General features: G+C 31.0%; 1 protein-coding gene and 1 long non-coding RNA gene across 5 annotated transcripts in view; one reads left to right on the top strand and one right to left on the bottom strand.

The window, feature by feature from the left end:
- The window catches only part of LOC126744637 (Bardet-Biedl syndrome 7 protein homolog), a 28,329-nt gene extending 19,115 nt beyond the window's left edge, over positions 1 to 9,214 (bottom strand). For 2 of the 4 annotated variants that reach the window (XM_050452138.1, XM_050452139.1), the window contains exon 1: positions 9,074 to 9,213. In XM_050452138.1, the coding sequence (XP_050308095.1) occupies positions 9,074 to 9,175 (102 nt within the window). In that variant the 5' untranslated portion in view covers positions 9,176 to 9,213. Of the gene's footprint in view, positions 1 to 8,377; positions 8,398 to 9,073 lie in introns of those variants that run through there. The other 2 variants (XR_007663256.1, XM_050452140.1) reach the window with 2 other exon arrangements.
- A 2,441-nt stretch (positions 9,215 to 11,655) lies between these two features.
- Positions 11,656 to 13,366, top strand: LOC126744610 (uncharacterized). The gene is made up of 2 exons (XR_007663255.1): positions 11,656 to 13,031; positions 13,096 to 13,366. It is a non-coding gene; the product is annotated as an uncharacterized LOC126744610 (long non-coding RNA).
- Positions 13,367 to 15,014: the final 1,648 nt, after the last annotated feature.

Below are 15,014 nucleotides of genomic sequence, written 5' to 3'. Positions count from 1 at the left end.
AATGCTTGCTCATACTTGGAAGAAGTTCTATTCCAGGATTGTCTTTAAGGAATTAATTTCCAGAAAGAAGAATCTTGAGGAGCTTCGAATCTCTGGAAGAAATTCAATTCAATAACTTTAATTCCAAGAAGAAACTAAAAATGGCTTTAAAAATCTGCAAGAAGTTCAATTTCAGAAAAAAATTAAAATGGCTGCGAATGCCTGAAAGGAAATCAACAACAGTTAGAAGCTGAAAATGACTTTGAATTCTGGGAAGAAATTTAAAAATGCTTCGAATGTCTAAGAAATTTGAGAAAATGACTTTGAAATTTAAGAAAATGACTTTGAATACCAGGAAGATACTTAAGCAATAATAAGAAATTTAAAATGGCTTTAAATGCCTGTAAGAACCTGAACATGACTTTAAATTAGAGGAATAAATTTAAAACTGCTTCGAAGATCTTTAAGAAATTCATTAGCAAAAAGAAGAATTTTAAATGGCTTCGAATGTTTGAAAGATATTTCATTCCTGCAATAAACTTGATACCAAGGAAAAATTTAACATGGCTTTAAATGTTTGTAAGGAAATCAATGATAGGAAAAAACTGAAAATGACTTTGAATTTAAGAAAAGAAATTAAAACTGCTTCGAATGTCTTCAAAAAATTCATATTCAAGAAGAAGAATTTTAAATGGCTTCGAATGCCTGGAAGATATTTAGTTTAAGGAATAAATTTAAAATGTCTTCAAATGTTTGGTGAGGAATTCTATTTTAGTAAAAAAAACATTAAATGCTTGCATATTCTGGGAAGAAGTTCTATTCCAGGACTGTCCTTAAGAAATTAATTTCCAGGGAGAAGAATTTTGAGGCGCTTCGAATCCCTGGAAGAAATTTAATTCTAGCAATAAATTTGATTCCATGAAGAAGTTTAAAATGGCTTTAAATGCCTGTAAGAAATTGAAAATGACTTTAAATTCTTGGAAGAAATTTAAAACTGCTTCGAATATCTTCAAGAAATTCATATTCAAAAAGAAGAATTTTAAATGGCTTCGAATGCCTGGAAAATATTCAGTTTAAGGAATAAATTTAAAATGGCTTCAAATGTTTGGTGAGGAATTCTATTTTAGTAAAAAAAAACATTAAATGCTTGCATATTCTTGGAAGAAGTTCTATTCCAGGACTGTCCTTAAGAAATTAATTTCCAGGGAGAAGAATTTTGAGGCGCTTCGAATCCCTGGAAGAAATTTAATTCTAGCAATAAATTTGATTCCATGAAGAAGTTTAAAATGGCTCTAAATGCCTGTAAGAAATTTTATTTTAGAAGAAAAATTAAATGACTTCAAATACCTGCCCCAGAAATTCTATTCCAAGAAAAATGAAAATGACTACGAATACCTGGAAGACCCTGAATATGAGTTTGAATTACAGGAATAAATTTAAAATTGCTTCGATTATTTTCAATGAATTTATTTCTAAAAAAGAGAATTTTAAATAGCTTCAAATGCCTGAAATATATTCAATTTTAGAAATAAATTTAATTATAGAAAGCTATTCCAAGAAGAAATTTAAAAAGACTTTAAATGCCTAAAAGTCAAAAAAATAAAAAGACTACTAAAATATAATACCTGGACGACTTTGAATTCTAGGAAGAAATTGAAAACTGCTTCAAATATCTTTAAGAAATTAATTTCAAATAAGGAACCTTTTAAATGGCTTCGAATGTCTCGAATAAATTTAAAATGGCTTTAAGTGCATGTAAGGGATTTCTTTTTCAGAAAAAAATTGAATGACTGCAAATTCTAGAAAGAAATTAAAAATAGTTTTAAATCTTGCAAGGAATTGTGCAATTCCTGGAAAAAAACCAAAATGGCTGCGAATGCCTGTAAAGATTTGCTATTGATATTGCTTTAGAAAAAAACAATTGAATAGTTGCAAGTTTCTGGAAAGAATCGAAAATAGCTTCAAATGGCTGCAAGAAGTTCAATTCTAGAAGAAAATTGAATGGCTGCAAATTCCAGAAAGAAATTGGTAATTAATTCTAGGACAAACTTCGAAACTACTTCGAATGTCTTTTAGAAATTCATTTACAGAAAGAATAATTTTAAGTGGCTTCGAATCCCTGCAAGAAATTCAATTTAATAAATTTAATTCCAAGAAGAAACTACAAATGGCTTCAAAAATCTGCAAGAAGTCCAATTCCAGAAAAAAAATTAAAATGGCTGCGAATGCCTAAAAGGAAATCAATAACAGTGAGAAGCTGAAAATGACTTTGAATTCTGAGAAGAAATTGAAAAATGCTTCGAATGTCTAAGAAATTTGAGAAAATGACTTTGAAATTCAAGAAAATGATTTTGAATACTAGGAAGACACTTAACACTGCGTCGAATATTTAAAAAAAAAATGAATTCTAGCAATAAAGTGGATTTAAAGAAGAAATTTAAAATGGCTTTAAATGCCCGTAAGAAATTCTATTTTAGAACAAAAATTAAATGACTTCAAATACCTGCCCCAGAAATTCTATTCCAAGAAAAATGAAAATGACTACGAATGCCTGGAAGACCCTAAACATGACTTTGAATTACAGGAATAAATTTAAAATTGCTCCGAACGTTTTCAACAAATTAGAAAAGATAATTTTAAATAGCTTTAAACACCTGGAAGATATTGAATTTTAGGAATAAATTTAATTTTAGAAAACTATTCCAAGAAGAAATTTAAAATGACTTCAGATGCCTGCAAGTCAAAAAAATAAAAAGACTACTAAAATATAATGCCTGGACGACTTTGAATTTTAGGAAGAAATTTAAAACTGCTTCGAATATATAAGAAATTAATTTCAAATAAGAAGCATTTTAAATGGCTTCGAATATCTCGAATAAATTTAAAATGGCTTTAAATGCATGTAAGGGATTTCTTTTTCAGAAAAAAAAATGAATGACTGCAAATTCTAGAAAGAAATTAAAAATGGTTTCAAATCTCTGCAAGGAATTGTGCAATTCCTGCAAAAAAAAACAAAATGGCTGCGAATGCCTGTAAAGAAGTCTAGTTTAGAAAAACCAATTGAATAGTTGTAAGCTCCTGGAAGGAATTAAAAATAGCTTCAAATGGCTGCAAGAAATTCAATTCTAGAAAAAAATTGAATGGTTGCAAATTCCAGAAAGAAATTGAAAATTAATTCTAGGACAAAACTTCGAAACTACTTCAAATGTCTTTTAGAAATTCATTTACAGAAAGAATAATTTTAAGTGGCTTCGAATCCCTGAAAGAAATTCAATTCAATAAATTTAATTCCAAGAAGAAACCAAAAATGGCTTCAAAAATCTGCAAGAAGTCCAATTCCAGAAAAAAAATTAAAATGGCTGCGAATGCTTGAAAGGAAATAAAAATGACTTTGAATTCTGGGAAGAAATTTAAAAATGCTTCGAATGTCTAGGAAATTTGAGAAAATGACTTTGAAATTTAAGAAAATGACTTTGAATACTAGGAAGACACTTAACACTGCGTCGAATATTAAAAAAAAATTGAATTCTAGCAATAAAGTGGATTTAAAGAAGAAATTTAAAATGGCTTTAAATGCCCGTAAGAAATTCTATTTTAGAACAAAAATTAAATGACTTCAAATACCTGCCCCAGAAATTCTATTCCAAGAAAAATGAAAATGACTACGAATGCCTGGAAGACCCTGAACATGACTTTGAATTACAGGAATAAATTTAAAATTGCTCCGAACGTTTTCAACAAATTAGAAAAGATAATTTTAAATAGCTTTAAACGCCTGGAAGATATTGAATTTTAGGAATAAATTTAATTTTAGAAAACTATTCCAAGAAGAAATTTAAAATGACTTCAGATGCCTGCAAGTTAAAAAAATAAAAAGACTACTAAAATATAATGCCTGGACGACTTTGAATTCTAGGAAGAAATTGAAAACTGCTTCGAATATCTAAGAAATTAATTTCAAATAAGAAGCATTTTAAATGGCTTCGAATGTCTCGAATAAATTTAAAATGGCTTTAAATGCCTGTAAGGGGTTTCTTTTTTAGAAAAAAAAATTGAATGACTGTAAATTCTAGAAAGAAATTAAAAATAGTTTCAAATCTGTGCAAGGAATTGTGCAATTTCTGCAAAAAAAAACAAAATGGCTGCGAATGCCTGTAAAGAATTCTATTTTAGAAAAACCAATTGAATAGTTGCAAGTTCCTAGAAGGAATTAAAAATGGCTTCAAGTAGCTGAAAGAAATTCAATTCTAGAAAAAAATTGAATGGCTGCAAATTCCAGAAAGAAATTGATAATTAATTCTAGGAAAAACTTTAAAACTACTTCAAATGTCTTTTACAAATTCATTTACGGAAAGAATAATTTTAAGTGGCTTCGAATCCCTGGAAGAAATTCAATTCAATAACTTTAATTCCAAGAAGAAACTAAAAATGGCTTTAAAAATCTGCAAGAAGTTCAATTCTAGAAAAAAATTAAAATGGCTGCGAATGCCTAAAAAGAAGTCAATAACAGTGAGAAGCTGAAAATGACTTTGGATTCTGGGAAGAAATATAAAAATGCTTCGAATGTGTAAGAAATTTAAGAAAATGACTTTGAATACCAGCAAGACACATAAACCTGCGACGAATGTCTTTAACAAATTCAATTCTAGCAATAAATTTGATTCCATGAAGAAGTTTAAAATGGCTCTAAATGCCTGTAAGAAATTATATTTTAGAAAAAAAATTAAATGACTTCAAATACCTGCCCCAGAAATTCTATTCCAAGAAAAATGAAAATGACTACGAGTGCCTGGAAGACCCTGAACATGACTTTGAATTACAGGAATAAATTTAAAATTGCTCCGAATGTTTTCAACAAATTGATTTCTAGAAAAGAGAATTGTAAATAGCTTCAAATGCTTGAAATATATTCAATTTTAGAAATAAATTTAATTATAGAAAGCTATTCCAAGAAGAAATTTAAAAAGACTTTAAATGCCTAAAAGTCAAAAAAATAAAAAGACTACTAAAATATAATGCCTGGACGACTTTGAATTCTAGGAAGAAATTGAAAACTGCTTCGAATATCTTTAAGAAATTAATTTCAAATAAGAAACCTTATAAATGGCTTCGAATGTCTCGAATAAATTTAAAATGGCTTTAAATGCCTGTAAGGGGTTTCTTTTTCAGAAAAAAAATTGAATGACTGCAAATTCTAGAAAGCAATTAAAAATGGTTTCAAATCTGTGCAAGGAATCGTGCAATTCCTGCAAAAAAAGAAAATGGATGCGAATGCCTGTAAAGAATTATATTTTAGAAAAAAACAATTGAATAGTTGCAAGCTCCTGGAAGGAATCGAAAATAGCTTCAAATGACTGCAAGAAATTCAATTCTAGAAAAAAATTGAATGGCTGCAAATTCCAGAAAGAAATTAAAAATTAATTCTAGAAACTAAAGATGGCTTCAAAAATCTGCAAGAAGTTCAATTCCAGAAAGAAAATTAAAATGGCTGCGAATGCCTGAAAGAAAATCAATAACACTGAGAAGCTCAAAATGACTTTGAATTCTGGAAAGAAATTTAAAAATGCTTCGAATGTCTAAGAAATTTGAGAAAATGACTTTGAAATTTAAGAAAATTACTTTGAATACTAGAAAGATACTTAAAACTGCGTCGAATTTCTTTAAAAAATTCAATTCTAGCAATAAATTTGATTTTAAGAAGAAATTTAAAATGACTTTAAATGCCTGTAAGAAATTCTATTTTAGAAAAAAAATTAAATGACTTCAAATAGCTGCCAGAAATTCTATTCTAAGAAAAATTAAAATGACTACGAATGTCTGGAAGACCCTGAACATGACTTTGAATTATAGGAATAAATTTAAAATTGCTTCGAATATTTTCAAAGAATTGATTTGTAGAAAAAATAGCTTCAAACGCCTGGAAGATATTTAAGTTTAGGAATAAATTTCAATCCAAAAAGCTATTCCAAGAAGAAACTTACAATGACTTTAAATGCCAACAAATTATAAGGCTACTAAAATATAATGCCTGGACGAAATTGAAAATGACTTTAAATTCTAGGAAGAAATTTAAAACTGCTTCGAATATCTTTATTAGAAAAAAAAGAATTTTAATTGGCTACGAATGTTTGAAAGAAATTCCATTCTAGCAATAAACTTGATCGCAAGAAGAAATTTAACATGGTTTTAAATGTCTGTAAGGAAATCAATGATAGGAAGAATTGACAATTTGAATTTAAGGAAAGAAATTAAAACTGTTTCGAATGTCTTCAAGAAATTCATATTCAAGAAGAAGAATTTTAAATGACTTCGAATGCCTGGAAAATATTCTGTTTAAGGAATAAATTTAAAATGGCTTCAAATGTGTGAGAGGAATTAAATGTTTGCATATTCTTGGAAGAAGTTCTATTCCAGGATTGTCTTTAAGGAATTAATTTCCAGGGAGAAGAATTTTGAGGCACTTCGAATCCCTGGAAGAAATTTAATTCTAGCAATAAATTTGATTCCATGAAGAAGTTAAAAGTGGCTCTAAATGCCTGTAAGAAATTTTATTTTAGAAGAAAAATTAAATGACTTCAAATACCTGCCCCAGAAAATCTATTCCAAGAAAAATGAAAATGACTACGAATGCCTGGAAGACCCTGAGCATGACTTTGAATTACAGGAATAAATTTAAAATTGCTTCGAATGTTTTCAAACAATTGATTTCTAGAAAAGAGAATTTTAAATAGCTTCAAATACCTGGAAGATATTTAATTTTAGGAATGAATTTAATTCCAGAAAACAGTTCCAAGAAGAAATTTAAAAAAACTTTAAATGCCTGCAAGTCAAAAAAATAGAAAGACTACTAAAATATAATGCCTGGACGACTTTGAATTCTAGGAAGAAATTGAAAACTGCTTCGAATATCTTTAAGAAATTAATTTCAAATAAACTTTTAAATGGGAAACGAACCTTTTAAATGGCTTCGAATGTCTCGAATAAATTTAAAATGGCTTTAAATGCCTTTAAGGGATTTCTTTTTCAGAAAAAAAATTGAATGACTGCAAATTCTAGAAAGAAATTAAAAATAGTTTTAAATCTTGCAAGGAATTGTGCAATTCCTGGAAAAAAAACCAAAATGGCTGCGAATGCCTGTAAAGATTTGCTATTAATATTGCTTTAGAAAAAAACAATTGAATAGTTGCAAGTTTCTGGAAAGAATCGAAAATAGCTTCAAATGGCTGCAAGAAGTTCAATTCTAGAAGAAAATTGAATGGCTGCAAATTCCAGAAAGAAATTGGAAATTAATTCTAGGACAAACTTCGAAACTACTTCGAATGTCTTTTAGAAATTCATTTACAGAAAGAATAATTTTAAGTGGCTTCGAATCCCTGCAAGAAATTCAATTTAATAAATTTAATTCCAAGAAGAAACTACAAATGGCTTCAAAAATCTGCAAGAAGTCCAATTCCAGAAAAAAAATTAAAATGGCTGCGAATGCCTAAAAGGAAATCAATAACAGTGAGAGGTAATGTGTGAACAGAAGAGAGTGAAACAGAAGAGATTTAATTTTAGAAATAAATTTAATTTTAAGAAGCTATTCTAAGAAGAAATTTAAAATGACTTCAGATGCCTGCAAATCAAAAAAATAAAAAGACTACTAAAATATAAGGCCTGGACGACTTTGAATTCTCGGAAGAAATTTAAAACTGCTTCGAATATCTTTAAGAAATTCATTAGCAAAAAGAAGAATTTTAATTGGCTTGTAATGTTTGAAAGAAATTTAGTTCTAACAATAAACTTGATTCTAAGAAGAAATTTAACATGGCCTTAAATGTCTGTAAGGAAATCAATGATAGGAAGAATTGACAATTTGAATTTAAGGAAAGACATTGAAACTGCTTCGAATGTCTTCAAGAAATTCATATTCAAGAAGAAGAATTTTAAATGGCTTCGAATGCCTGGAAAATATTCAGTTTAAGAAACAAATTTAAAATGGCTTCAAATGTCTAAGAGGAATTCTATTTTAGAAATAAACATTAAATGCTTGCATATTCTTGGAAGAAGTTCTATTCCAGGATTGTCTTTAAGGAATTAATTTCCAGGAAGAAGAATTTTAAGGAGCTTCGAATGCTTGAAGGTCATTCAATTTTAATGATAAATTTGATTCCACGAAGAAATTTAGTTCCAGGAAAAAAATCAATATTTCCCAAAATGTTTGGAAAATGCTCAGAAGACCAGGTTGAAACCAGGATAAAAAAACCTTAAAAGCCATATCGACTTCTCGACACTATTAATGTATCGGTAAACATTGTATAACGATTATACATAGTACATACATAGTACATACATTGATTATACATATACATTGTATTACGTGAATGTATACATTAAGACGATATTTTCCTTAACTCACTTGACCTTAAAACTTGTATAATGGAAAGCATTCTAACCCTTTCAAGCTTCTCTATTAATTTCAATAAAGTTGATCTGAAGTACGATTATGGTGAAGATTAATTGCCATTCCACTAGTCATTAAGATTCTAGGGTAATCAATGGACAGGAAGTTTAGTCGAGTTATAGAGCTGGCCGTAACTAGACAATCCTTTGGAATCTGTAGCAGTTAAGTTTCTTGAATAAGATCTCAAGCCTTCGAGAAATCGCAAAACATCGCTCCCAATGCCTTGCCCCTAATAATGTATCGGTCATTTTTAACATGATATTTTCCTTGAAGGTGAACTGACTTAAGCTTAAGATATGATTGACTTGCAGAATGGAAAGCGTTCTAGCCCTTACAAGCTTCTCTATTGATTTCAATCAAGTTGACTTGAAGTACCATGGACCTATTATGTTTACTCTGTCAGGAGTCATTTATTAGCCATACTAGTCTATAAAGCAATTCAGAATGTATATTAAAACTACTTATGGAAATGTATGGAAAGTTCGTCATGTTGCTTTATTAGACACGAAGGTGCAGGCAGATATTTTTTATGGATCATTGTTAATAATAGATAAGAACATTGTTTTCAACAGGAAACAAATCTCCATGAATAGTAGATAAAACTATATTTGATTCCTATAACTTTAATTAAATTTGAGCAAAAAATCCTACCTTCTGTTGTTCCTTAGGTGCAGAACCCGGAAGTAACTTAACGCAATTTTTACTAACAACACCCACTACGGCATAATCCGTTCTGGATAATTGCAACTCCATTGCTTAAACGTGTATATTAAATTACACTATTAAATGGTAAAATAATGAAACACTCCATTAATCTGGATCTGTTTTCGTTAATAGTTACATCAACTAATCGATTTTTCCATAGCAACCCTCAATGTATACACCTGTTATTTTAATAAATTTGATAGGATTATGTATGTATATATGCAGCAATGAATTGTGTGTTCATTAGAAATGTAAATATTTTAAAATTTGCCCAGGGAGTAAAGTGTGGGTTAATATGGTTTATGAGCTTAGTCAAAATATTAGAAAGGCATTGCCACCTCATGTTTGGCTTGTTTGCTTTACCAACTTAGAATTTTTCCTCAGAAGTTTTTGATATGATTACTGATGGATTTTCTTCCTAAATTAATAACTGCATTTAACAAATTATTGCTTGATAAATGCTGTATACTTTTCAATATGCCAGCACCGCATCCTCAATGTTTTTCCAAAAAGTGCACAAATTTTTGAAAATGCTCTGTCCCGATAAGCACCTCTTGTAAAGGATCAACCGAGCGCGCTCACGTCACTTATCAAAACAATAACGTAAGGGCGACATTCGGTCACAGGTTTCCCTCCGTGAAAATTCGGAAAATTACCATTTTCCCCATGATTCGGAACCGCATACGAAATCCGGCGGCGGAATAAATTCGAACTCTTTCGAAGCACCGAAGGATGACGAGGAAATGCGGAAATGTAAATGATGTCCCGGGAATAAAATAAATCTGAAAAAGCAGATTCCGCATGCATGTCAATGTTGGGTAAACTTTGTAAGCAAGTAATCAGGGCACGTCACGTTTGCTATTAATATTTAAACTGCATATTGTGCTTTGTATTATGTATGTGCCTTCCTTGTAAGAAAACGATTTTTACCCAAAGCAAATCACCAATAAACGAAAAACTCTTTAGACATGTTTGGTATGTAGGCAACATCGCATTATGTTTGTAAGCAAATTTGGTCACACACTGACTAGGTTCATATTACGACGCCAATATTTTAGTGAATGATGCATAAGGCTTAGACTATTTCAACTCGCATTTATCTCTCTCTATTTTATTAATGGAGTCCAGCATCTCAAGGAAGAAGGTATATGTCGCTATGGTGAGACTGATCAGTTGTCTGGTCGTAGAACCTTAATTTCATATATATGGAGAGTCCCAGAGGAGTTTTGCAGAAGATTTGAAGGAAATACTGATGCTCCAGGTAATTGATGTCCACAATAGAGCAGTTGATAGCCACTCTCTTGCCCTTTTCCTCAAAGGAATCGAGCTTTTTACACTCTTCCCTAATTACGGCAACATCTAACTTGTCTTTGTGACCTGATTCCCTTAGATCCATGACTAAAAGCCAGAAGTTTTTATGGACCCAGTGCTGCCAGTGTTATCTGGAGAAATATTTCAAAGAAATCTTAAAAAGAATTTGAAGGATAATAAAAAATGGGCTTATTTGCTTAAAGAGATGCTTGGAAGTAAGCCCAGTTGCTATTTTGACTTACTCTAGGTCTCAAGAGATACCCCTTGGCAGACTGGGTTTTTGATTAGCTGGTGCCTCTTTGTCCTTCACACTAACTAACTCTACTTTAGATGAAAATTTAAATTGATTATTACTACGGAGTTTTAGTTCTGTAAGATCTGTGGATAGACTCTCACGAGTTTCTTCAGTACTATCCTCAGAGTCTCCCCTGGATATTTTGTGGAGGCCCTTCTAACTTATTTAAAGTTGGAGATACTGATTGCTTCTCAGAACTCACAACTAGAATAATGATAATGAACTTCTGATAATGAACAACTGATTCTACGACATTCTAGAATGCCACAAGTGGCATAACGTCTTTGCGTGGAAGGTCAGCGAACCTTCGGCCGGAATCATGAGCAGCCGAGTATATAAGGAGCGTCGCTAACAGTCATTGACAGTTCAGTGTATGCAATTCGGAATATTGGCTCGATATTTAAATAAATCAAATGACTATTTTCGTGTATGGATTATTTTAATTAACATTTAATTTAATGTACATGTATAGGATAGTTCACTTTTATTTTTTATTTTAATTCAGAGAATCGGAGTCATTTTTCAAGCTTTCCAGGCATTTGAGGCCAATTGCATTTAATTCCTGGACTTTTTGAATACGATATTGGAAACGCCTAGGAGACCAGCTGATTCTACGTCATTCTAGAATGACACAAGTGGCATACCGCATAGTGTCTTTGTGTGGAAGGTCAGCGAACCTTCGGCCGGAATCATGGTCAGCTGAGTATATAAAGAGCGTCGCTAACAGTTCAGTGTAATGCAGCTCGGAATATTGGCGCGAAATTTAAGTAAATCAGTTGACTATTTTCGTGTATGGATTATTTTAATTTACATTTAATTTAATTTACATGTATAGGACAGTTCACTTTCATTTTTTATTTTAATCCAGACAAACGAAGTCATTTGTTAAGCCTTCCAGGCATTTGAAGCCACTTGCATTTAATTCCTGGACTTTTTGAATAGTTTTATTTTTTATTACACTAAGTATTGTAACGATATTGGAAACACCGAGAATACCAGCTGATTCTACGTCATCCCAGAATAACAAAGAACCTTCGGCCGGAATCATGGTCAACCGAGTATATAAGGAGCGTCGCTAACAGTCAGTTGACAGTTCAGTGTAATGCAGTTCGGATTATTGGCGCGATATTTAAATAAATCAGTTGACTATTTTCGTGTATGGATTATTTTAATTTACATTTAATTTAATTAAAATGTATAGGATAGTTCACTTTCATTATTCAAGCCTTCCAGGCATTTGAGGCCACTTGCCTTTAATTCCTGGACTTTTTGAACAATTTTATTTTTTATTACTCTAAGTATTGTAACGATATTGGAAACGCAGAGAATACCAGCTGATTCTACGTCATTCCAGAATAACACAGAACCTTCGGCCAGAATCATGGTCAGCCGAGTATATAAGAAGCGTCGCTAACAGTCAGTTGACAGTTCAGTGTAATGCAGCTCGGAAGATTGGCGCGATATTTAAATAAATCAGTTGACTATTTTCGTGTATGGATTATTTTAATTCCCATTTAATTTAATTAAAATGTATAGGATAGTTCACTTTCAATTTTCAAGCCTTCCAGGCATTCGAGGCCACTTGCATTTAATTCTTGGACTTTTTGAATAATTTTATTTTTTATTACACTAAGTATTGTAACGATACTGGAAACGCCTAGAATAACAGCTGATTCTACGTCATTCCAGAATAACACAGAACCTTCGGTCGGAATCATGGTCAGCCGAGTATATAAAGAGCGTCGCTAACAGTCAGTTGACAGTTCAGTGTAATGCAGTTCGGATTATTGGCGCGAAATTTAAATAAATCAGTTGACTATTTTCGTGTATAGATTATTTTAATTCACATTTTATTTAATTTACATGTATAGAATAGTTCACTTTCATTTTTTATTTTAATCCAGACAATCGAAGTCATTTTTCAAGCTTCCCAGGCATTTGAGGCCACTTGCATTTAATTCCCGGACTTTTTGAATAATTTTATTTTTTATTACACTAAGTATTGTAACGATACTGGAAATGCCTAGAATACCAGCTGATTCTACGTCATACCAGAATAACATAGAACCTTCGGCCGGAATCATGGTCAGCCGAGTATATAAGGAGCGTCGCTAACAGTCATTGACAGTTCAGTGTATGCAATTCGGAATATTAGCGCGATATTTAAATAAATCAGTTGACTATTTTCGTGTATGGATTATTTTAATTTACATTTAATTTAATTAAAATGTATAGGATAGTTTACTTTCATTTTTTATTTTAATCCAGACAATGGAAGTATATTTTCAAGCTTTCCAGGTTTGAGGCCACTTCCATTTAATTCCTGGACTTTTTGAATAATTTAATTTTTTATTACATTAAGTATGGTAACGATATTGGAAACACCGAGAATACCAGCTGATTCTACGTCATCCCAGAATAACACAGAACCTTCGGCCGGAATCATGGTCAGCCGAGTATATAAGGAGCGTCGCTAACAGTCATGGACAGTTCAGTGTAATGCAATTCGGAATATTGGCGCGATATTTAAATAAATCAGTTGACTATTTTCGTGTATGGATTATTTTAATTTACGTCAGTTTAATTTACATAAAATATATTTTTTTCTTTTGACAAATAAACGATTTTGTTGCTGTTGTTGTTGTTATTTAACGGACGGTAGAAACGCTACAGAATGACTACCAACATGCGCTAGTTTCCTTACGTAATTCCCTCGCATTAAATAAATAAACAAACAGAAAATAACTGAAACATTTTTTTAAATAACCTCATTTACATAGACGCATTTTGAAACATAAAGAGGTGCTTTATTATTAATGTATTCAATTGAAACTCGCGGAAGCTATCACGGATTCCCGTCGCCACCTCCACGTTCTCGCACTATTATTTCGCCTTTCCACGTTTCCAATGATGTTTTTGTTCTAGAAGGCGACATTAGATGTACTCGAGCCTCGCGAATTTACATGTAGGACATGCCTCCTCGCCGATATTTCCCGGCATTTTCCGCGTTTTCACGTAACGAGGGTAAAAAGAAGACTTTTCCCTCTTTATACAGACGACACGCGACCAATTTTTAGCGGAATCTCCATATGAATATAGAAAACGTGTTGGCTCTTAATAAAATGATACTCAATTCGGTTATGTAATGATGAATAAACGGGTTTTGGTTTGCGTGTTTTATTTCTTCTTCTTTTCTGATTTTTTTGATTGTTTACTTGCTATGCCTCTTCTTGCTCAGTACTTATCACCGCTGAAAAATGAAAAAACAAAATAGATGGATACATTTACCTTTAACGCATAAATAATAAAAATAAAATAAATTAGCGGAGCAATGCACTCCCGAATAAATCGCATGCAATTTCTGTAGCTGATAAGCAAATGGCGAAGTGGTATCGTAAATGTAAATTATTGTAAAATCTAATGTAATTTGCCTGAACCTAATAGGTTTCCATTTATTTTGTAGTATATTAATAGAGGCTTTAAGTTATGTAATATTATTTAGAATTAAGTTTATCATATAGTAGGTTCCTACTAGTACGTATATACTACTAGTACATACGTAATATTTTATATTACTATAATTACATATATATACATATAATTACATATGCAGAAGTATGTCAAATAATGTAAAAATATGTTTATTAATAATTGTTTTATGTGTAATAGTTTAACTAAGCAATTTTGGATTCTTTGTACAAAATTATTAAATTAAAATATAGACTTATTTTAGACATGAAAGAAACAAGTTGTTTTAATAAAATATAATTAAACATCCCGTTATCTAATCACTAACGGATTTTTTAGAAGTAAATACAGTATATTCAATATAAAATGGGCGGTCAACAATTAAAAGAAGAAGTAATTATTGCACAAGCCGATAATAGTGAAGGACAGACTAACACAACAAAGACGAGTTTTGGATCTATCCAGATATTATAACCGTAATTTTATTCGTTGTAAAAAAGTCAATAGAAAGGAAGATCCAGGAGCTGAGAAATGGCTTAAATTTTAAGTTTATTGATTATTGAATTCTAGGCTGTAAAATTATAGTGTTATGTATGGAGTGTGGTAATAATAATTATGCGACTAAAATAATATTATAAGCTTGTATATGGAATATCAAAGGAAGGAGATGAATTTATAAATTTGCTGGAGGAACTGAAAGTAAAGCACCGAAACTTAAAAAAAAGATAACACAGAACAACGAAGCAATATCGAGGTAACAAATAAGAAGAAAAGGAAAAGCATATAAACTGACCTGAGTCCCATGAATCTTTG

This window comes from Anthonomus grandis, chromosome 14 (genome assembly GCF_022605725.1).
Source record: "Anthonomus grandis grandis chromosome 14, icAntGran1.3, whole genome shotgun sequence".
NCBI classification, from domain to species: domain Eukaryota; kingdom Metazoa; phylum Arthropoda; class Insecta; order Coleoptera; family Curculionidae; genus Anthonomus; species Anthonomus grandis.
This window is presented reverse-complemented; position numbering and strand designations above follow the sequence as displayed.